At 38.6% G+C, this 22193-nt stretch overlaps 1 protein-coding gene and 1 long non-coding RNA gene across 4 annotated transcripts in view; both read left to right on the top strand.

Moving 5' to 3' along the window:
- LOC131478519 (uncharacterized) overlaps window positions 1-18555 on the top strand; it is a 57224-nt gene extending 38669 nt beyond the window's left edge. The window contains exon 3 of the long non-coding RNA XR_009244524.1: window positions 18491-18555. This is a non-coding gene — a long non-coding RNA (uncharacterized LOC131478519). The remainder of the gene's footprint in view (window positions 1-18490) is intronic.
- A 585-nt stretch (window positions 18556-19140) lies between these two features.
- The window catches only part of RPS6KA6 (ribosomal protein S6 kinase A6), a 116268-nt gene continuing 113215 nt past the window's right edge, over window positions 19141-22193 (top strand). The window contains exon 1 of one of the 3 annotated variants that reach the window (XM_058658627.1): window positions 19141-19298. Coding sequence is in view for 2 of the 3 variants with exons in the window: in XM_004592788.2 (XP_004592845.2) it covers window positions 19696-19776 (81 nt within the window). In the remaining variant the exon portion in view is untranslated. Of the gene's footprint in view, window positions 19299-19426; window positions 19777-21411; window positions 21518-22193 lie in introns of those variants that run through there. The other 2 variants (XM_004592788.2, XM_058658626.1) reach the window with 2 other exon arrangements.

The raw sequence follows: 22193 nt of genomic DNA, 5'->3' as shown, positions 1-22193 counted from the left end.
ATAAATGGGTGACAGTAATCAGGTCGGAGTAGTTAGATGGCCATATCAGAGTAAGACAATTAGGAGTGATAAGTGTCATTATGTGAAAAGTTAACATGAATGCAAGGACTGAATAGATAAATTCTAGACTCTACTCACCTATCCATTTGTGCAGGGTTTACAAAAATATCAAGGCATTAAATCTCTCTGTAATAGAGAAATACTCATCATGCTAGGAAGAAAAGCATGGAATGGATAGGTAAATGAACTGAGCCTGCTTCTTGCCAGTGGCAGATGGTAGCCATGGGTGGGCCATTATGTAGACAGATCTAATACTCTGATGGCCCTTGCATGTTTGCTGATAGCAGAATTAAAAACTTTATGGAATAGATGTATTTTATTGATTTTTTTTAAGTTACTGGAGTTCAGTATTGCAAAGACAAGTGATATATATATATATATATATATACATGTAAACATATAATATTTCACAAAAACCACAATCTTTTTAAAAAGATTTATTTTTATTTTTATTGGAAAGTCACATATACAAAGAGGAGGAGAGACAGCCACTACATTTTCAGGGATTTGAAGAGAATGTGGCCTCAGTTCTGTTTCTATTTACATAAATTATCGATGATCTTTATTCTTTCTGTATCTTAGCTATTACCACTTAACTACCAATTCTTCACCCCAATGACTACAGAAAAACATATTTAGATTCATAAAGTACTATCTCACCCAGACAATATAAATCACTATTATCAAATGTGCAAGGAATGGGGAGATTTCTTTGTGCAACTAGATATTGCATGAATCATTTATTTATGGGAATTGTGTCTCATTAGGCAATGTGCTACATTTTCCTCCTAATTTTTTTTTTTATCAAAAGTATTCTGTGGATCAGCAGGGGAAATATTATTTGCACCCCCTTCATAGAACTTGGAAATTGAATATTTAGCATACGGTATATTCTAAATAATCCTTCATTCATTTTAATAAACATACTCAGAAATTCTAGCAACCCAAGTTTAGATGCTATTGTAAGGAGAATAGAAATCAGAACACATGACTACTCACTGTTTATGCCTGAATGAAGATGCAGTCAAATGCATAAAGGACCATAAATGCCATGTGATATGAGTAGCTGGAGTTTAACATACCAAGTAAAGTGGGATGGCCTCTTTGTAACAGGCTTAACTGCAGATAATAGAAGGCTGGGAAATGTCCAGAGTAAGAATGACAGTGACTGGTAGGGAGGAAGTGTACTGGTGTTCCTGGAGTTAGAGGAGGGAGTGAAAGGGGGAATGAATGTGGGTTAAGACAGTGCAGAAAGACTAAGGTGAGAAATGAGAAATGGTGTGGCAGCTGGGCCTTGTGAGAGGGATATGAGGTGGGCATGTAAAGGAAGGAGAGAGGACGAGGAATAAGGAATGGTGTAAATGGAACGAGAGGAAATGCAAGGAGGCTGAGGGATCATGGATTCAGAGTGGAGGAAGGAAGAAACCCTGAAGGCAGTAATGAGACGGGATTGGGAAAAGAAGGAAAGGGGATTTAAGGGAGTTTGCGAATTGTAGAGAAAACCAGCTGCTTGTTACAATTTGATATATTCCAAGTAAAGAGGATAAATGGCATCTGTGGCTAATGTAACTTCTATTAATTTGAGTCATTTGTTTAACTCCCATTTCTTTGCTCCAGTGAATATAAACAACGCGGCTCTTCAAATTATTTTGGGTATAGGTGAAGTATATAAATTATATATGTAAAAATAGGTTAATAATTCTAACTCTTCCACTACTAGATTACCTCCCAGAAAGGAAGTGCACTTGATGTTAAGCAATAAGATAATTAGCAGTGGCATATAGTATCTGGTTGGGAGGGGTTTTGCTTACTGAACAGACTGGTATTACGGTTATATTTTCTTTTTGAACAATTTTAAACTACTGTGTTTTTTAAAATGCATTTCCACTTTAAATTTGTCATCAAGTGAAAAATGGAGGTGTCTGATCATTATAAATTCAATAAAATAGGCCTAAGAATTCATAAAAGCAATGTGTAAGAAACAGCAGCGCCTTTTATTTCAGTAAAATATTTCCCACGTCAAATAGTTATTGAAGCTACACATTGACATGTTTATTTTTGTGATGTTCAATATGAGTAGTTCATTTAAGATTGTGGTTTTTGTACCTGGTGCGGTGGCCTAGTGCCTAAAGTCCTTTCCTTGCACACACTGGGATCTCATATGGGCGCTGGTTCTAACCCCGGCAGCTCCACTTCCCATCCAGCTCCCTGCTTGTGGCCTGGGAAGGCAGTGGAGGACGGCTCAAAGCCTTGGGACCCTGCACCCACATGGGAGACCCTAAAGTAGCTCCTGGTTGCTGGTTTCGGACTGGCATAGCTCCGGCCTTTGCGGCCACTTGGAGAGTGAATCAATGGACGGAAGATCTTCGTCTCTGCCTCTCCTCCTCTCTGTATATCTGCCTTTCCAATAAAAATAAAATAAATCTTTTTAAAAAAGGTTGTGGTTTTTGTCAAGTGCGATTCTAAGCACAAATGCTTCATATGCCAACAGAAATGGAGCTAAGAACAAATAGTAATTCTCCCTTCTCTTGCATGATGTGCTAACTGAATATGAGCAAAGTACATGTAAGAAATAGAGGTCTTTTCTTTTTCAAGAAAAGATTTATTTATTTATTTATTTGAAGATCATAATTACAGAGAGGGACACACACACACACACACACACACACACACACACACACACGGAGAGATCTCCCATCTGCGGATTTATTCCTTCAACGGCCAGTTACTGGGACCAGACAATGCAGAAGTCAGGAACCTGGAACTCATCAGGCCTCCCATGTTGGTGGTGGGGACCTAAGTTCACACATCACTTCCTGCTGCTTTTTTCAGATTCATTAGCAGGGAGCTGGATCAGAGGTGGATCAGCCAGACATTGAATCAGCTATCATGTTTTTGCCACAACACATTCCTTGTTTTTCTGTCATTTACTAAAACGATCTAAGGTATAACCTGCCCATATCTTAATAAGAAATATAAAGTTTAAAATATCTAAATTTATACGTGTTTCTTTTTGAGGGTATCCATTACGATCTAGTTAGGTAGAGTGGTGGATTTTAGGGTTTAGCCTATCAAAGCAAACGCTCTGGGCCTCCAGCCTTCCGGTGGTACTTTGCTACATTGATATTCTGCAGGATAGTGACTCATTATGTTATTGGGAGGGGAAAATCAGATGACGTAACAGGGCATTGCCAAGAAGAATTTGAAGTGTTATTGTACGACAAACACATAAACACCTCCACCCATAACCAATGTTAACAAGGGCTTGGTTGGTCACCAATGTTTCTTCCCCATTGAATACTTTCCTTGGGGCTCCAAAGCTCCTTTTGCAAAATCTGTTTGTATCATTTCTCTCCACTCTAGTTTACCATTTCCAAGATTTCATTCAAACGGAATCATATAGCACGAATCTTTCTGAGATTATTTTCTTTTCCCTCAGACATTTTTTCTTGCAAATAATGTATTTGCGATTCACATATGTTGCTGTGGGTTCCAGTAGTTGTTTTCCTTCCTTTTCATTATTGAAGAATATTCCTTCAAATAGATAGACATTTACTTTGTCTTTTTATTATATTATTTTTATGTTTTAAAAGGTTTATTTAATTTTATTGGAAAGATAGTTATACAGAGAGGAGGAGAGACAGAGAGGAAGATCTTCCATCCGATGATTCACTCCTCAAGTGAGCACAACGGCCGGTGCTGTGCCGATCCGAAGCCAGGAACCTGGAACCTCTTCCTGGTCTCCCACACAGGTGCAGGGTCCCAAGGCTGTGGGCCGTCCTCCACTGCTTTCCCAGGCCACAAGCAGGGAGCTGGATGTGGAGTGGAACAGTAGGGGCTGCTGGGATCATAACCGCACCCATATGGGATCCTGGTGCCTGTAAGGTAAAAACTTTAGCCGCTAGGCTACTGCACTTGACCCAAGTCTTACTATTTTAAATAGTAGTGCCCTTTAATGCTATTTTGATGGTTTCCAGTTTTGAAAAATTATTACGAAAGGTGTTAGGACATTATCCTAAGTTTTTTTGTGAATATATGTCTTCATTTCCTTTGGCAAATATTAATGAGTGAGATGACAGGTTAAATCAGCATATCACTTTGTAGGAAGCAGCTTAAATGGTTTCCAAAGTAGTTACATCATCTTGTACTCCCACCAGTAATATAAGAAAATTCTAGCTGATGTTCATTCTCTTTGACACTTGGTATTGTGGAGTTTATCTTAGTGGGGTTTTTTTTTTGTTTGTTTGTTTGATAATTCCAATAATTTTTAATGGTATCTTTCTAAAAAATATTTTGATGATATTTAAAAAAATTTTTTATGGTTTTAATGAGGATTTTCCTGGCAGAACTGTTAAATATGTTGTCATGTGCTATTTTCTCATTGATGTATCTTTTTTAGTGGAGTACCTGTCAAATTATTTCTACATTTAAAAAATTTACTTTTCCCATGTTATGCTTCTGTGGTTTTAATGATCTGTGTCTATTTAAAAATGTACTGAAAATGGGTAAAATGGTCATTTTTCCATTCATTTATTGTTTATAGTCCTTGCCTGTATTCCCACTAGAATAGGGTCTTTTTGCTTTTCAGTTCTTAAATTTCTTATTTAGTGAAGCATTGATTTTTGGTGGAAGTTTAAAGGATCTAAAATTTAAATTAATTATTTTAGCTAAAATGTTTAATAAAATAATCTCACTTGTTTCAAACAGTTATAGTTTGGAGCAGTTATATGATCTCCACATAGGAATCTTCCAAGTTACCTGGGACCTTTATTGAACAGAAAATAACTTTCAAATATGTTACCTCAAAAACTAAAAAGAAAGAAAGGAATGATGATGGGAGAGAGACAGAATATCATTATATTCTTAAGAGATGTGTCTATGAATTGTACTGAATCTGTTAAAAACTAAAACTTTAAAAATGCTAAAGAATATTTTCTTTGATTTATTGGATTTTAGAGCTTCTTTATAATCTAGATTTATGATTTGAAAATATTTTCTCCTACCCCGTGGCCTGCCTTTTCATTCTCTTAAAATGGGGTCTTAAAAGAGCAGATAGTTTCAACATTGATGAAGTAAAATTTTCTTTTTTCTTATGAAGTGTGCTTTTAGCTCAAAATTTATGAAACCTTTGCCCGACCAAGGGTCACAAAATTTTTATTAATTTTTAAGTTCTTTTTCTAGAAATATAGTTTTTATTTCATACTGATATTTATAATCCACCTTGACTTACTTTGTATATATTTCAAAACATGGAACAAAATTGTTTTTCTTCTATGGAGATATTCAATTTTTCTAGTACTTTGTTGAAAATCTTGTTCTTTCTCCACTGAATTGATTTTCCATTTATATGGACCTATTTTTGAGTTTTGTATTCCATGTTTTATGATGTCTTAAAGTTTGATAGTGCATTTGATTTCTTGTTGTTTTTAAAGCTGTTTTGGCTATTCAAGATCTTTGCCTTTTTATAGGAATTAAAAAAATACGTTGATGAATTTCTCTCTCTTTTTTTTAAAGAGTTATTTACTTTTATTGGAAAAGCAGATCTAGAGAGACAAGGAGAGACATGGAGAAAGTTTGTCCATCCGCTGGTTCACTTCCCAGGTGGCCACAATGGCCCAAGTTGAGCCCATCTGGAGACAGGAGCTAGGAACCTCTTCTGGGCCTCCCACATGGGTCCAAGGTCCCAAGACCTTGGGTCATCTTCTATTGCTTTCGGAGGTCGCAAGCAGGGAGCTGAACAGGTAATGGGGCAGCCAGCCAATCAATATGGGATCCCAGCGCAGGCAGGGAGGAGGATTATTCAATGGAGCCCTGGTTTCCTCAGCTCAGAAAGTTCTGTGGAAGATACAGAGGTAGAATGGCTGGTGCAGCTGGTAGATTTGTTTTCAGATTTTTGAAGAATCTTTATACTGTCTTGGATAATGATTATACTAGTTTCCATTCCCTCCAACAGTGTATTTGGGTCTCTTTTTCTCCACATCCTTGCCAGTTTTTTTTTTTTTCTCTACATTTATTTTTTGAATTTTGGAATATAGCCGTTCCCTGATGGTTAGTAATCCTGAACAAATTTCCATGTGTCTGTTAGATTTGCTGCTGGCCAAAATGTTCAGCAGTGGTTGAGGTTCAAATGGAGGGAAGCCGCAACTCTGCAGGTGGTTGGCAGCTTAACGACCTCTCCTCCTGGCTGGCTGGCCAAATGTTAGATTCGCTGCTGGCGAAAATGCTAGATTCGCCAACCACTAGGGAAAGAATAACTCAGCCAAATATATGAAAAGAATTTAGATGGCCTTTATTTCAGGGAACCACGGTCACGGGCTTCCCTTCCCCATGCAGCAGAAAGGACAGACATGAAGGAGGGGGCTGCAGAGGGAGAAGAGCACGGAAGAGACGGGGAAGGGGTCCTTTTAAACTCTCCTTGATACATAAACCGAGATGGGGGTCATCTCGGTCGTTTTCGGTGGGAGTGGATATAGGTCTGTGTCTCCCATTGGTGCAACAGTGGTCTCACAGCCGATGGGCCCGCCAGAATTCCGCCATCCATTCCGGGTTTGCTTGGAGGCAAACTCCATCCTTCTCCTGCCACCGTGGTAGCCATCAGTGTCTACGCGCTGTTTGTATTTCATCCTTTGAAAAATACCTGTTAACATCCTTAACTCATTTCCTTTTTAAAATATTTATTAATTTATTTGAAAGAATTACAGAGAGCGAGGGCGAGACAGTTTCCATCCTGTGGTTCACTCCCCAGATGTCTGTACTGCTCAGTGAAGGCTCGGCCAGACTGAAACCAAGAGCCAGGAGCTTTTTGCTGATCTTCCACATAGGTGCAGGGGCCTAAGGACTTGGGCCATCTTCTGTTGCTTTTCCAAGGCAATTTTCAAGAATCTGAGTCAGAAGTGGAACAATTGGATCACCAGCTGGCACCCATATGCAATGGTGAGTTGCCAGCAGCAAATTCACATGCTACTTACAACCCCTGGCCCCAGCCTATTTCTTAAGTGAATTGTTTGCTCTATAGCTGAATTTCTTGAGAACCTTTTATTCTGGGAGAATTAACATTTTAACAATATTGAGTCCTCAAATCTGAATTTGACAAGATCTTCTTTGACTTCTTCTGTCAGTATTGCTTTTCCATAAAATCCTATTTGTTTTGTAGATTTATGTCTAAATAGTTCATACATTTTTATGCCATTATAAATGGCATATTTTAAAATGGACATTTTAAAATGGACATTTCATGTAGTTTTAAGGTATTTATTAAATTTATAATTATTCTCACTAACATTTCAAAACATTTCATCAATTTCCCCATGAAAAAGTCATTACCCATTAATATGCATTCCTCATGTCTCTCTCCCTCTAGCCCCTAAAAACTGTTTATCTTATGTCGTTATATGTTTGTCTATTCTGGACATTTCATATAAAAGGAGACATATAGTATGTGATTTTCTGTGTCTGGCTTCTTGCATTTCCCATAATGTTTACAAAGTTCATCCATGTTGCAACATGAATCAATATCTCATTCATCTTACAAATAAATAATACTTCATTGAATGCCTATTTAGCTTTAATGAAATTGCTCCATGCAAGAAATCTGTCCATTGATAACATTTTTGGATTTATGGACATAAAATTGTAATATTCTCATACTTCTGATATGGAGAATTTATAGTGAAACATTGTGTTTCATTTGATGGTAGTGATTTGTATCTGCTTTATTGATGTAGTTTAGAATTTATCAATCTGATTCATCTTTTCGAAAAAGTATCAGGTGGCTTTTTCTGCCTTGCATATTGCTGATTTCCTGGCATATATTTATTATTTCCATCCTTGTGCTTGTTTTTAGTTTTATTTTGCTCCTCTTTTACTGTTTTTTTTTTTTACTTTTATGTTTAGTTTATATATATGTGTATATGTATAAATATATATGTATTTATCTTATGATAAAATTCCATAGGCTCCAGAATTACCCTTATTTCCTCCACAAATCCCCTCCTCCCCAGTGATTTCCCTCATATATTTACAATAGCATAGTCCTTCATAAACAGTCATATGTCCATCATTGCGGGCATGGACAATGGCAGAGAGTCCAGGATCTTATTGTCAAGATAGAGTTAACAGTTTCATTGGGAGTCCAACTTTGTCTGGAAGTAGAGATGCATACTGCATTGTATACTCACACCTGGATATGATAGTCTGCATTACACAGTTACTATACATCCACTTAAATGAAACGCCACAAAACAAAATCAACAACAGGAAGAAAAATAGCATTTACAACAACATGAAGTTAAATAACATGCCACTGCATGACCAACGTATCACTGAAGAAATGAAAAAGAAATAAAAAAAACTTTCTTGAGGAAAATGATCCTAGTGTTATAACCTATGAGTCAATGAAGAATTTCATATGAGAAAAAACTATTTTGTAGAAATGAAAATAAAAAAAATGCCAAAACGCGTTAGTTGCAGCAAAACAGTATTGAAATGGCTATTGCTCTTGTATTTTTCAAGCAGGTTGCCTTCTTTCAGAAAGAAATATGATATTAGTCTTTTTGGTATTGACTTATTTCACTGAACACAATGGTCTCTAGTTGGGATCATCTCATTGCAAATGGTAGAACATCATTCTTTATATTGGCTGAGTAGTAGTCCATGGAGTATATGTTCCACAGTTTCTTAATTTGAGATGTGCCTCTTTATCTGTCATTCAGTACTTTCTATTTCTAAGTACTGCTTTTGCTGCAGGCCTCCAATTTTGAAGCATTCTGTTTTGTTTTTATTCAATCAAAATATTTGAAAATTTTCTTTATGACTCTACATTAATTATTAGATTGTTGAGAGCTGTGTCATTGAATTTCTGAGTATTTGGGGACTTTCCTGATACCCTTCTGTTGTTCAAGTCTAATTCCACTGAGTCCTGAAAATATGCTTTGTAAGTTTTCAAATATTTTAATTTCTTATGATTTCATTCATGACTTAGGATATGGCCTAATTTGTGAATATTCCCTGCATTCTTGAAAAGCATGTGTATTTTTCTGCTGTTGGTTGGAGTATTCTATAAATGCCAGTCAATACAAGTTGGTTAAAGGAGTCATTTGGATCTTCTACATCGCTAGTGATTTTCTGTCTTGTTTGTTTAATCAGTTGCTAAAGGAGAAATGTCGCAGTCTCCTCAAGAGGAGTGTTAAGTAGCATACTTTAGTGGATTTGTCTACTTCACCTTTCAAATCTATCAATTTTTGTTTCATGCATTCTAAGGTTTTTTTGTTATATACATCCATGTATAAAATTGTTAGGTACATTTGGGTAATTGACCTTTTTATACTTATGCAATGCCTCCTTTTAATTCCTGATAATGTTGCTTGCTGTGATGTCAGCTTTTACTATCATATGTGAGTAGTTTTAAAAGTTGGCAGGAGAACAAATTAAACATTAATATATTTTGGTTAAAAAATATTTTGATATCATGCTAGGTTTTGCCATGATTTATCTTATAATATTTATGTCATTTTATAATAATAATATTTATAATAAACTTCATAATATAATATATACAATATAATAAATACAGCAATGGCTGTAGCTGAGCCGATGCAAAGCCACGAGCCAGGAGTCTTCCAGTTCTTCCACGTGGGTACAGGATCCAAGTTTTTGGATTATGGTTTACTACCTTCCCAGGAGACAAGCAGGGAGCTGGATGGAAGTAGAACAGCCAGGATGTGAATCGGTACCCATATGGGATCCCAGTGACTGCAGGGTGGACGATTAGCCAATCAAGCCATCATGCTGGGCTCAACAACTGATTACCTATTGTCTACTTAGATTTACTTTTTCTGGATTATCATATAGTTGTAATCATGGTGTGTGGTCTTGTCACATGAGGTTCTTTCTTTTTAAAACAACTGTTTATTTATTGTATTTATTTATGTATTGCATTGGTTTTTTTCAATGCTGAATTGACAGAGTTGTTTACAAGTTTTAGGTATGTTTATAAGTTGTTAGATATGTGACTTGAAAATATTTTGCACCTAAGACAACTCTCATAAAGACTTCCCCTTTCCCATGTTTTTCTTTTAAAATTTTTATAGTTTATTTTGTGATATGGTAGATAATCTGCTAATTTTCTGTTGCTTTTTATTTGGTCCTTGCTAGCATGGTAGAGGTACAAGGGGCCTTCTTTGTTCTCTTGGTTCAGCCTCTATATTAGACTATGTATTCCTTGCTGCACAGCTTCCTTTTTTGAGATTTATTTATTTATTAAGACAGTTACAGAGAGGGAGAAGCATAGGCAGAGAGAGCAAGAGAGAGCTTTCATCTACTGGTTCACTTTTCAAATGAGCGCAATAATCAGTGCCATGCCAAGCTGAAGCCAGCAGCCAGGAGTTTCTTTTGAGTTTCCCATGTAGATGAAAGGGACAAAACACTTGAGCTATCTTCCACTGCTTTATTAGGTGCGTTAGCAGGGGGCTAGATTGGAAATGGAGCAGCCAGGACTCGATCTGGCTTGCATACCAGTGCTGCAGCAGTATGTTCATCCACCTGCCAAAGTACTGGCCTCGGCACATCTTTTTAATGATCAACAGATGGAACTTGGTTGAGAAAAGCCTGAGAACAAATGATAACTTTCCTTGTTTTCACAGCATTAAGTAATTCAATACTGTCATACTATCCTACTATTGACTTTTAACACTTAATTGAGAATTTGAACTTAATTTTCTTCATTGCTTTCTTCAAATGTCTTCTGACATCATGGTGGGTACAGATGAATCAGTGATTGCATTTCATCTCTTCTTGAAATGCTTGTGTTTTCTTTAGATAATAGACTATTTGTCCTGTATCCTTAGTTCTCTGATGGGTTCCAGAAATATTATGGCTTTGTTGCTTATTTTCCTTTTCTATTGCTCAGATAGAAGCAATACTCTTTCCAACTTTCCTCTTATGGGTGGGGATTCTTTTATATATATATGTATATTTTTTTATTAATTATTTAGCATTATGTGACAGTTTCATAGGCTCTGGGAATCCCCCCATCCCTCCCCCTCCCCTCCCCCCCTGGTGGATTCCTCCACCTTGATGCAGTATTACAGTTCAAATTCAATCAAGATTCTTTCCTTGCAAACATATACCAAGCATAGAGTCCAGCTACTTATTGTCCAGATGGGTTGAACAGTTTCTTGGGGAGACCATTTCTGGTCTGAAGTTAGAGCTGGTAGAATATCATCACAGTCAATTAAGAGTCCCAATATAACATCAACAGCAATTTGCAACATTATGGAATTGACATGGTTTTGAGTGACCAGTATGTTAAAAAAAACCCAAAAAACAAACAAACAAAAAAACCAGAAACAAAAACAAAACAAAACAAAAACAAAACAAAACAAAAAAACAAAAAACAAGTCCTAACCACAACCTATGATTAGCTCATTGACATTTCACTTTTAGTTTATATACAGGACCGGCTGCTATATACCTTAAAATGGCTATAAGGTACCATTCAGCTGTTTCGTGTCTATTTCATTTTAGTATTTAGCCATTTGTTGTGTTGAAGTATAATTTTGCTGATCTTGGCAGATTTTAGGATAATCTGGACTGGCTTGTAACTCTAACAACATATTTGTCGACATTTAAGGTGCAGAACATTCTTTTTTTGGGGGGGTGCAGGAAAATCCTCAACACCATGGTGAGGAGTAACTAATCTTTGTGTCCCACCCAGCGAGGCATGAGCCAATCCACGCCAGCTCTTTCCTGTCAGATTTCAAGCTCTACTTTCTGTTGTTTGTCTATTTATTTTAGGTTTTTTTAGTTTGTAGGATTGTTTGCTGTGAGGGGTTTTCGAAGCGATCCCGATGGTCATTGCGAGGGAGGGTGGGGGTCCAGAGGTGGTGCCAGGCTCGGACCAGAGAAAGCTCTCCTGCCTGGTCTCGAAGGACATTTATTGTTCTTCTGTTTCTGCAGACCGCTCAGGGCTTCTGGTTGTCTTTCCGATGACGTTGGTTTCTGCGCGGTAGTGTTTGGACTTCTTCCATCCCCTGCGGAAGCTCCGATTGGGGGTGGGTGACCTCAGAGTACTCAGCCTCCGAGGGCATCCAATTCCCTGTGGCCTCCTTGGCAGTTGGGATATAGTCCTTGTTGCTCGTATTAATAGTTTGTGGTGAAGGTCTGGGAGTCTTCATGGTTGGGATCCAAGCTTCCTCCTTACCACCTGCTCCACTCTGGAGTGGGGTGGGGATTCTTTTTCTGTCAGGGGCCATTTTGGACATTAATAGCATCCTTCATGGGCTATACAAAATCATCAACTTCAAAGTTAACCTGCTATAATTTATTGAATTTCGAGTCCTACCTGTGGTTATCTTGGCAGGCTCAGACCAACTGACTTTGTGAGTTACATGTTAGTCATTCCTGACATTAGTGGAATCCTGGTTGATATCTTCTTAAAATACCAATTTGTTTATAGAAAGCTGAAAGGAAATAATATAAACTGAGTTTCCTTTGGTGCCATACAGCCTTGCGTATAAGCCCACCCATCTATTCTAGTTCTAACATGTGCTATAATATTAATGTTTTGTTATTTTCTGGAAGGCTTCTATATTTCCCAACTTAAGCTAAAGTATTTGCTTTAAAATTAACTTTTTAAAATTTTATTATAATGCATAGCAGAGGTTTCTAAAGCATATTGTCTGCAACATTTGGTAACTTTTATTTTTACGAGAGACAGAGGGAGAACTAGAAAAACAGAGAAAGCAGAGAGGTTAGGTAGAAGCTGTGAGGCCTTTGAGGAATATTTTCTGACTATATGGAAGACAGAAAATCAAAAACAATTTTTACAATTCACAAAATAATTTGGTAACTAAATGAATTCTGAATCACTAAATACAGAAAAAAATTAATGTAAATAATCTCAATTTTAGTTTGGAAACCAGCACAATTGTCCTTTTGTATTGCTGAGTTTTGCATTCATGCATTTAACTAAATTTCAATTAAAGAAATAAAAGAAAATTTATATATAGATGTTCTTTCCACATCTTTTTTCTATAAAAATGCAGTACAGCAGCTACTCACACAACAGTGACATTAGGTATTATAAGTAATCTAGAAATTATTTAAAGTATTTGACAAAGTTTGAGAAAGTGTATAGTTTATAGGCAAACACAGTGTCATTTTATAGAAAGGATTTCAGCATCTATGAATTTCGATGTCCGTAAGAGGTTGTGGAAACAATTGCTCATACTTTCAAAGGGATGGCTGTATTCGACTTTGGAGGTTGTATTTTGTGGCTGGAATTTAGTGTAAAAGTTGAAACAACTATAACATATTTTAGAACATCCAAGTTCAAGTCCTGCTTCCAGTTCCTGACTCCTGTTTCCTGCAGTGAAGACCATGGGAAGCAGAAACAACAGCTTAGTTAGGTTCTATGTGTGAGACCTGGTTCCTGGCTTTGGGATCAGCCCACCCTTGCGTTTGTGGGCCTTTGGGGAAAGCTGGGAGAACTCTCTGTCTGTTGTCTGTCTCTTCTCTCTCTGCCTCTCAAATAAATAACAATAACTAGAACATAATGCAAATCATATTTTGATTGAGAATCCTAAAATAGTATATCTATGATTAGGGATGTCTCTGTGTTGCTCTAATATAGGCAAAATATAAAATATATGGTTCCTTCACTCAATAAAAGGTGCAAATGCTATTTGGGAAATTAAAATAACTCATTACTCTGTTTCTAAGGGTCTCTTTTTATATGAACATATGTTCTCCTTCAATGACCAGAATTTTAATAAAGGGTAGGGCTCTAAATAGAAAAAAGGTTTACTTGATGAGACCAGGCTTAGCCTCAAATATTCTTTCAGGGAGCTATCCAGGGTACTAGACAACATGTACCTGAAGTTACTCTGACCACTGGATAAAAATAGTCTGTTTATATCACTGTCTACATATTTTCTTATTTTGAACCTTCTTATCCTTGAGTTGTTGACTATAAGTAATCTAAAAGCTTGTCACAACTGTGCTGAGCCTAGATGAATATGTAAATGCATACATATATATAGAAATATATAGAAATATGAGGGTATTTCATGAAAAATAATTTTAAAGGATAGTGTTAGTTTTTGTGAACTTTTGAAAGTACTCTTGAATTCCGTAAGTGTGCGTATGTGTGTATGTGTGTGTTCCCTTTTGTAGAAACCTCCAAATTTACCCATTTTTTTTTCAGTTGAATGCTGAAATAGGAATTCTTAAAAAAATACACTTACTACATTCAAGTATGTACACTAATAAGTTGTTAGCATGACAACTCCTTTTATATAATATCTTGAATTACTTCAGTGAATGTTTCTTTTGTAAATATTTTTGCATTTACTTTTGTAATATTTTTGTAAGTATTTTTGCATTTGCTTCCAAATCCCTATTTATTTTTAGTGGAAGTTTAAAGGACCTAAATTTCAAATTCATTATTTTAGCTAAAATGTTTGATAAAATAATCTCACTTGTTTGAAATAGTTACAATTTGGAGCAGTTATGTGATCTCCACACAAGAATCTTACAGATTACCTGGGAACTTTATTGGACAGAAAATAATGCAGTCCCTAACTCAGATTTTTGGATCCAAAAACACTGGAGATGGGGTCAGCAATCTATTTTGACGAGCCTTGTAGAGGAGTCTGATATGTGATTAATTATGCTTTAGAGGAAGAAGTAACTAAGTACATAACTACACACACACACACACACAAATCTGAAGTTATCTGGTTTCATTTAATATAATTTCTGTTTAGAAAGCTTAAATGCCGAGGGAACCTCATGAGCCTATAAATGTGAAGCCAAGAAAAAATTATTTATCATTACTTCATTGGTGGGAACTTTAATCAAATGTTTTATTGTAGGTGGCATTTTTATGAGAGGCAATCTAAAACTAGGCAAATTGGTTGATGCATATATTTACAATCTTAATTAATTTACAGAGTTGGGAATATGTCTATGTTGGAACACAGGGGCATAGCTTCTCTCGTATCCTTAATCAAAGAATAATTTACCTCTATCTCAGAAGAAATTCTTCTCAACAAAGTTTCAAGACTTGCGAGGGACCCAAATAGATAATCACGAGTTAGGAAGGAGTCACATAACCAGTCACATTGGCTGACTGAAACTTGATGAACAACGTTTTAAAGGATGTTGACTTACACAATTGTATCTATTCTTCAATTGTAGCTGGTTATTATTTTTATTTATATCATCATTGGAATTCATCTCCTGTTTGACAGATCAATCTTTGTAACTTCTTGGTGAATCCACTAATAGAAATCTACTGATTTTCCTCCATAAAGTAGCATTATAACAAATATTTTGACCTAATTTAAAAAGATTTAGCAAAAGAAAAAATTTACTGTGCGATATTTTGCTTATACATAATGCAACACACCTCATTTATAACAGATACTGTCATTAGAATGAAATGAGTAGAGTTTTGGCTAAGTCATGGCATATAATTATCTTTCATAAAAATGTTAGGAGTTATACAGCAAACAATGGTTACTGCTCCTCCCTCTGCTGACATTCTGTGTATTAAGTCAATTTACTATTCAAAGAGCGATTGCTCTCAAATTATGATCATAGATATCATTTATTTATTGCTTAATTTCATTCTTTGTGCATAGAGGCAATCATGAGCTTATGTTTCACAAATACATGTGAATTGCTTGCCTTTTTGCAGTAGTTTGTGGGGCCTAAGTTTATTCAGCATTTTGGGAAAATGAAAATTTGTGAAACTTCCGAGGAAGTAAGGATAAAAAGGGGCTATTAATAAACAATGTCACATTTCTGTTCATAAACCGTGCTTTTTTATGGAGAGTATCTTTAAAAAGAGTTAATTAAATATTTTAAAAGTGTTTATGCTCTGTGGTGTTTATTTTTCACCTATTTGGATTATAACATTTAGGGAACTAGCTGAATACCAAGTGAGTATATGATTCTTTTTATAATTACATCCCCAGTGTGCATTCGTTTGTATATGTCACAATTTAGAAATCAGAGCCACAGTGTAGGAACTGTGGGTGGTCTGTGATCTGCTGATCAAAGGCCTTTGGTTCATATGTCACACCCCCTTCGTGGAGCCAGGATGGGTCAGTTAACTTTTTTCAGTTAAATTACATGATCTCCCACTTTCAACCCTGACCCTGATCATGCAATGTACATTGTTTGTCATAGGGTAAAAAAAAAGAGTGAATGTTTAAGTCTACCCTTTACACAGTCTTGGAAATACTCAGAACACATATTCTTTTATTTTAAAATTAAAATATTTTTATTTTTTTAGAAAATTACATACAAACTTCCACATATACAAAATTGGAAGCAGAGCCAGAACTGAAATCATAGCATTCTGATACAGGATGTGCTTGTCCAAAGCAGTGTCTCTCTCTTATTTTTAAAAAAGATTTATTTATTTTTTATTGGAAAGGCAGATTTACAGAGAAGGAGCTACTGAGAGAAAGATCTTCCGTCTGCTGGTTCAATCCCCAAGTGTGCGCAACCCCTGGAGCTGAGCAGATCTGAAACCAGGGGCCAGGAGCTCTTCCAGGTCTCCCACATGCGGGTGCAGGGTCCCAAGGCTTTGGGCCGTCCTTGACTGCTTTCCCAGGCCACAAGCAGGGAGCTGGATGGGAAATGGGGTTACCGGGATTAGAACCGGTGCCCTTATGTGGTCCTGGCACATGCAAGGAGAGGATTTAGCCACTGAAGCATATTGCAACCCACCCCCTGCATCCGCAAGCAGTGTCTTATCTACTATGCTACATGTCGCCAATAAATGTATGTTTTGATGTTTTTTCATGAACTTTTAAAGTAACCTTGTAGTACATTCCAGCTTCAAAGCCACTAATATATTGCCAAGCATTCTGTAACTGTTACAGTAAGCAAAGATCCAGAGGAACATATACATGAGCTGAGTCCTGAAGATTCAATAGGAAGTTTCAATTACTGCCTTGTATACTTTGCTAAAGACTGAGAAACTCCAGTCTTCACTTGTACCTGTTTTTGTGCTTATATGAAGTCATCATGTTTTTCACCAAATCTTAAAAGTCTTGTGAGCTGGAGTAGAAATTAGATCTAAAAGAGCTTTATTAGTAGCTAAAACTCAGGCAATATTTCCTGACATAGTCAACACATAAAGGGTAAGAATTAAGTTCCAGGGTCAAGTCCTGCCTTAATTAACCATGTATTAGCCCACTGCTTTAACACAATGTGTAACCAGAATAGAGATGTGCTGTTTGTCCATCCAACAGACTTATTGGACATCCAACATACATTGCGAATACACAGCTTAATAAAAAAATAATTCATTGACATGAAAAAGTTCAAAGTGTGCTAACAAGAGAATATTAAGAGCTGCTTAAATAGGATACAGAAATATAGAGGAATGGGTAAATAATGTTCTGCAGAGAACAAGTGAAGGGAGAGTACATCGGCAATGTAAAAAATCAAAGAGGCTTTACAGACCATCAGAGTGGAGATGAAGATTTGAAATACAGAAGACGTGATTTTAATTCTAGAATTTTTCATTTAATAGCTGTGAGACTTTGGAGAAAAGTCACTGAGCCTTTCCTAGGCTCAGACTCCTTGTCTATGAAATACAGTAATATAAATTTTTACAATTTGTTATGAGGGCTAAATGAATTCATGCAGCGCATAGGCCTGGAGCATAGTGGGCTCTCAATAATGAGCAGTTGGTACAATTGCTTGCTATGAAGAATAAATTGTGTAAGGTGGCCTGGGATCGGAAGAGGCCATCTGCATACATTTGACTAGCATATGAGGTGGCAGAGAGTGAAGTGGAAGCTGCAAGGATAGCCAAAGGCCAGATGGTAAAAGCATTTGCATCGAGACCTAAGGATTATGGATATTTTATTGGAGATGATGGAGAACTACTAAGGAATTTTGGTCACTGAGTTGACAGTAGGCTGGATGGATAGGTGATTGAGGGAGTATACATTTGAAGTCAGACTAAGTGGGAGGGCACTATTAGTAATCCTTGTTTGTAATTCTGTGCCAGCCTTTGCGGGCCTGCTTTGCCTCGTTAACTCTCCATGCCAGATGGTGAAATAAATGAAGGGCATAGTTCAGTGTTCCCCAGAGCACACCGCCATAGCCCTAGGTGTGGAAGCTGGGAAAGCTGCGGTGTGCGTTGTATGCAGAACGTTAGAAATCTCAACCAGGTACCGAGCTTATTCACTGTTCCAGTTAATTCTTTCTGTAGTGTCCAAGATAAGGGGAACTTCTAATATTTGAGTTCAGAAGTGCTCTGGTGGGGAGGATCTTGAGCATGCCTGTACATGACATTGGACTTCCTTTCAGCTTTGTCGCTGGCACCCAGTCCGGTGCACAGTGTGGCAAATCACTAAAGCTTGATTTGGAGAAGGTATTTAAATTATGATTTTTGCCTTTGCAGACCGAATATTCCGAGAGCAGCGTGGAGGAGGAGTTAGCGTTGCAGAAGTCGTCCTTCTGTTCCTCCGGTTCTTCCTCCGTAAGTTGAGTCCATTCAATGGTTGTGTGTGTGTGTGTGTGTGTGTGTGTGTGTATGTGTGTGTGTGTAAACACTAGAAACACTGTGTGAGGAGAACCTAAAGCAAGCATCATGTGGGGGATAAGCAAGGGTGAGTCGAGTGGATAGGCGGCACAGGTATACTCATTTCTTTCTTAAAACATTTTTTTTTTTCTGCCTCTGGCTTCCAGGAGGCAAATGTACTTGTATAAATGGGTTGAAATCCCCGCCAGGGTATTTGTCCCTAAGTACCGACTGGGCGTGGTTAGGCCTGTAGGACACCTGCTTCTTATAAGGTCCCTAAGCAGATACTCCCGGCTTCCTCCCCTGACATTGATTCTTCAAACGCTGCTGAGGGTTCCCCTTCCCCCCCACCCCCGCACCGTTTTTTTTTTTTGGGAATCCTCCCGCCGGCGAGGCTGCTCCAAAGACTTGAGAGGGCCTGCTGAGCATGTGTGAAGAGCGCTGCGCATGCTCTGTGGAGTGGGCAGGTTTACCGAGGCGCTAGCAGTGGCTTTTTACTACTCTTCACCCGCCTCCCCCGCCCAGCACGCCCCCTCCCCTCTTTCCCGCCCCCCACCACGCGGTCTCCCGCATCCACCCCGCCCCTCCTCCCCACCCTCCCTTCACCCACGGCTGGGGGAATCTCCGTTGACGTTCGGGTGACGCCGCTGTGCCGCCGCCGCCGTGGGGGGTTCCGGGCGCCGCACAGGTAAAGCCGCCGCTGCCGCCATATTGCTAGTGGGGAGCGGGGAGCGCGAAGCGGGGAGGGGGCCCGAGGAAGCGGGGTTGGTTGGGGAGGGGAGTCGCCGCTGAGCGGCCGTCGCGGCGGCGGCGGCAGTGGTGAGCTAGAGCCAAGCGGCAGCTCTCGGAGAGGCAGCACAGAGTTGTCTTCTCTATGGGAGCAGCAGTCTGCGGCGGAGGCGACCCTCCCCTGCTCCCTGCCTCTGAGGGACCCCGCGGCGAGGGCAGCGGCCGCTGAAGGCCGGCCTGGGGGTCGCAGCGGCGGCGTCGGCGGCGGCAGCGGCAGCGGCGGGCCAGCTCCATAGGCGGGATGCGCGGCCGCGCCGGCGGTCAGCACCTCCTGTTCGAGTGCTCCTGAGGGGGCGATGCTACCGTTCGCTCCTCAGGACGAGCCCCGGGACCAAGAAATGGAGGTGTTCGGCGGCGGCAACGCGTGCAGCGGCGAGGTTAGTGTGGTCGTTGAGATGGGTTGCAGCTACCCCCACCCCCCCTTTTTCCTTCAGAACCCGGACCGGGGGGGCCAAAGAGCACCGGGCCAGGGAGCAGGGTGCCAGGACAAGCCCTTTGGAGGCTGCCGGGCTCGGAGCACGAGCGCTGTCCCAACTAAGCTTTTTCGCTGGGGGAGCGGGCGGGGAGGAGACTGCGGGCTCGGGCAAGCGGAGCCAGGGGCAGTCCCAGCCTGGGCTCGGCCTCGGGTGCAGACAGTGCCTCTCGGCCACGCTGGAGTTGTTGGGAATAAGTTTGTTCACTTTGCGACCCGAAGTGGGATTGCGGGACGCGCGTCTTTCATTCTTCACCGCGTCGGATTTGCTGGTCTGGGAACACTTCGGGGAGGACTGCCCCGGACACTCCGGGAGCGTTTGTAGGAACCCAGTGCAACAACAACAACAACAAAACACGTAGCAGTGATCCAGTAACTCTGGGGACATTTGCACATAGGGACCAGTGCTCCCTGGTAACTTAGCTTTCTTGTTTCTCTGTTGCTTGTTGTGGTTCTTTGTAACGACCCACGTTGAGATGAACTGGCGGCCAGGTTTCTTTATCTACATCCAGGTGATGTTCTGCTGCCTTCTCTTGGTCCCCTTGATTCTCCTGTTCTTTTCCTCCACTCCCCTTCTTCCCCCAATCACTCCTCCGCCCCGTTGGTCGGTCAAAGAAGGAGCAAAGTAAATCCCAGCCCTTGTAAGACGAATCCTTGGTAAGCTGTAGTGGGGTTCGATCAGAATATTTTGGCTTGCCTCTTTTCCCGCTCTTCTCACTTTTCAAACTATTCTGTTTGGGCTTCGGTCAGCTGTGCACTGTGATCTTAGATGTGCACGGAGATTTTGTTTTTATTGTTATGAAAGCGGGTAGCATTTAAAACACAAAAACGTGTCTTTTGTGATAGAAATTCGGAACCTTTTCTGATAACTTAATTGACTACATACTACTCCAGTAGAGGCCACCATACACCTAAAAATAGTAGAATGCCAAATCGATTCACAGTAGGATATTTTGAGGTAAGACTCCCAAACCTCAACATCTCAAGGGTGCAACTTTGAATACTTGCTTCATCTTAAAAATACACTTTGGAGTTTTGTATGATGACCATGTTTTTTTTTTCTTTAAAATTTTTTCCACTAAACGGGGGTGAAGATTACATGCTAGAATAGTATGGAACAAGAAGTGTTATGAATATAAATTCAGAGCTACCCCAAAACTTAACCCTCTGTATTTAAAAGAAATATTTTAGCTGTAAGCTAAGCAACTCTAAAATGCATTTTTAATATTTGACATCTCTTAGGAACAGAGTAAATGAAGAGAAGTTCACTTATTCTCAAAATGTGGGAATAGTGTTTACTTGCATGAATTTTCCAGCCAGATTGTTCAAGGGGAGAGGACTTTTATTAATGTATGTAATATATTGGTTTGTAGTCACAGGTGTTTAGTTTGCAAAAACAGTTAAATGCTTTGATACAAGGATGGGATGGGAGGTGGGGAGCCTTTCGCATGCCTACTATTTTATTATTTTTGTTATCTTTGAATGTAGTATGTTTTAAATTGTAATTATCACATATGGTTTTTTTATTGTTTACAGTATGTTTTAGGTATTGTAGAGATTTAACAATGGGTCTCTCTACTTCAGCAATTTGGAAAAATACTCGAGTGGAAATTGTTAATCCCTATGAAGTAAAACGAAAGGTGAAGGTAATGTGGTGAAGATAGTATTTATGCCTTCTTTCTCTAAAAAAAAATTACAATTGGTTAGATTTAACCTTGCAGATAACCTAATTTAAAATATTAAAAAAATATTTTTAGGTGAAAAATACTGCATTTGAACAGACCCACATTATACTTGCAAGAGGTTTTTTTTTTAGTTGTTTTTAATTTTTTTCATAAGAAGGAAACGAGTTTACCTTCTAGAATTTATATTTATTTTAATTACATGTTTGTTGTTGTTGGCTTTAAAAACCATTAATTTAAAATATGAATTTTACAATCCCCAATCGCACAGTCGTGATAGTTTTCAGGGCTGAGGTATTTTCATTGTAGAGTATATATAATGTTTTAATTGTTCTGGAATCCTTAAAAAGTGCTTAATAACCTATTAACTTTGATGTCTAGAAAAAGCTTTCTCTCTCTCCCCTGCTTTTTTCTTTCTCTCCCTGTGTGTGTGTATGTTGAATCCTGGTAAGGCTAAAGATTTAAGACACTACCATATATTTTTATTTTGGAGTCATTTTTGGTATCTTTTACCTGTCTTGTTTGCATGAGCAATTATTAACTTTTGAATTATTATTAGGAACTGTGTAAATTGATAGTTTGAGAAGCTTAATGTGTTCTGCCATCAGAAAAACTTCCTATGGATAGCTGTGTTTTTAGA

The sequence above is a fragment of the Ochotona princeps genome, chromosome X (assembly GCF_030435755.1).
Source record: "Ochotona princeps isolate mOchPri1 chromosome X, mOchPri1.hap1, whole genome shotgun sequence".
Classification (NCBI taxonomy): Eukaryota; Metazoa; Chordata; class Mammalia; order Lagomorpha; family Ochotonidae; genus Ochotona; species Ochotona princeps.
Note: the sequence above shows the minus strand (reverse complement) of the source record. Positions and strands in the feature narration are given on the sequence as shown.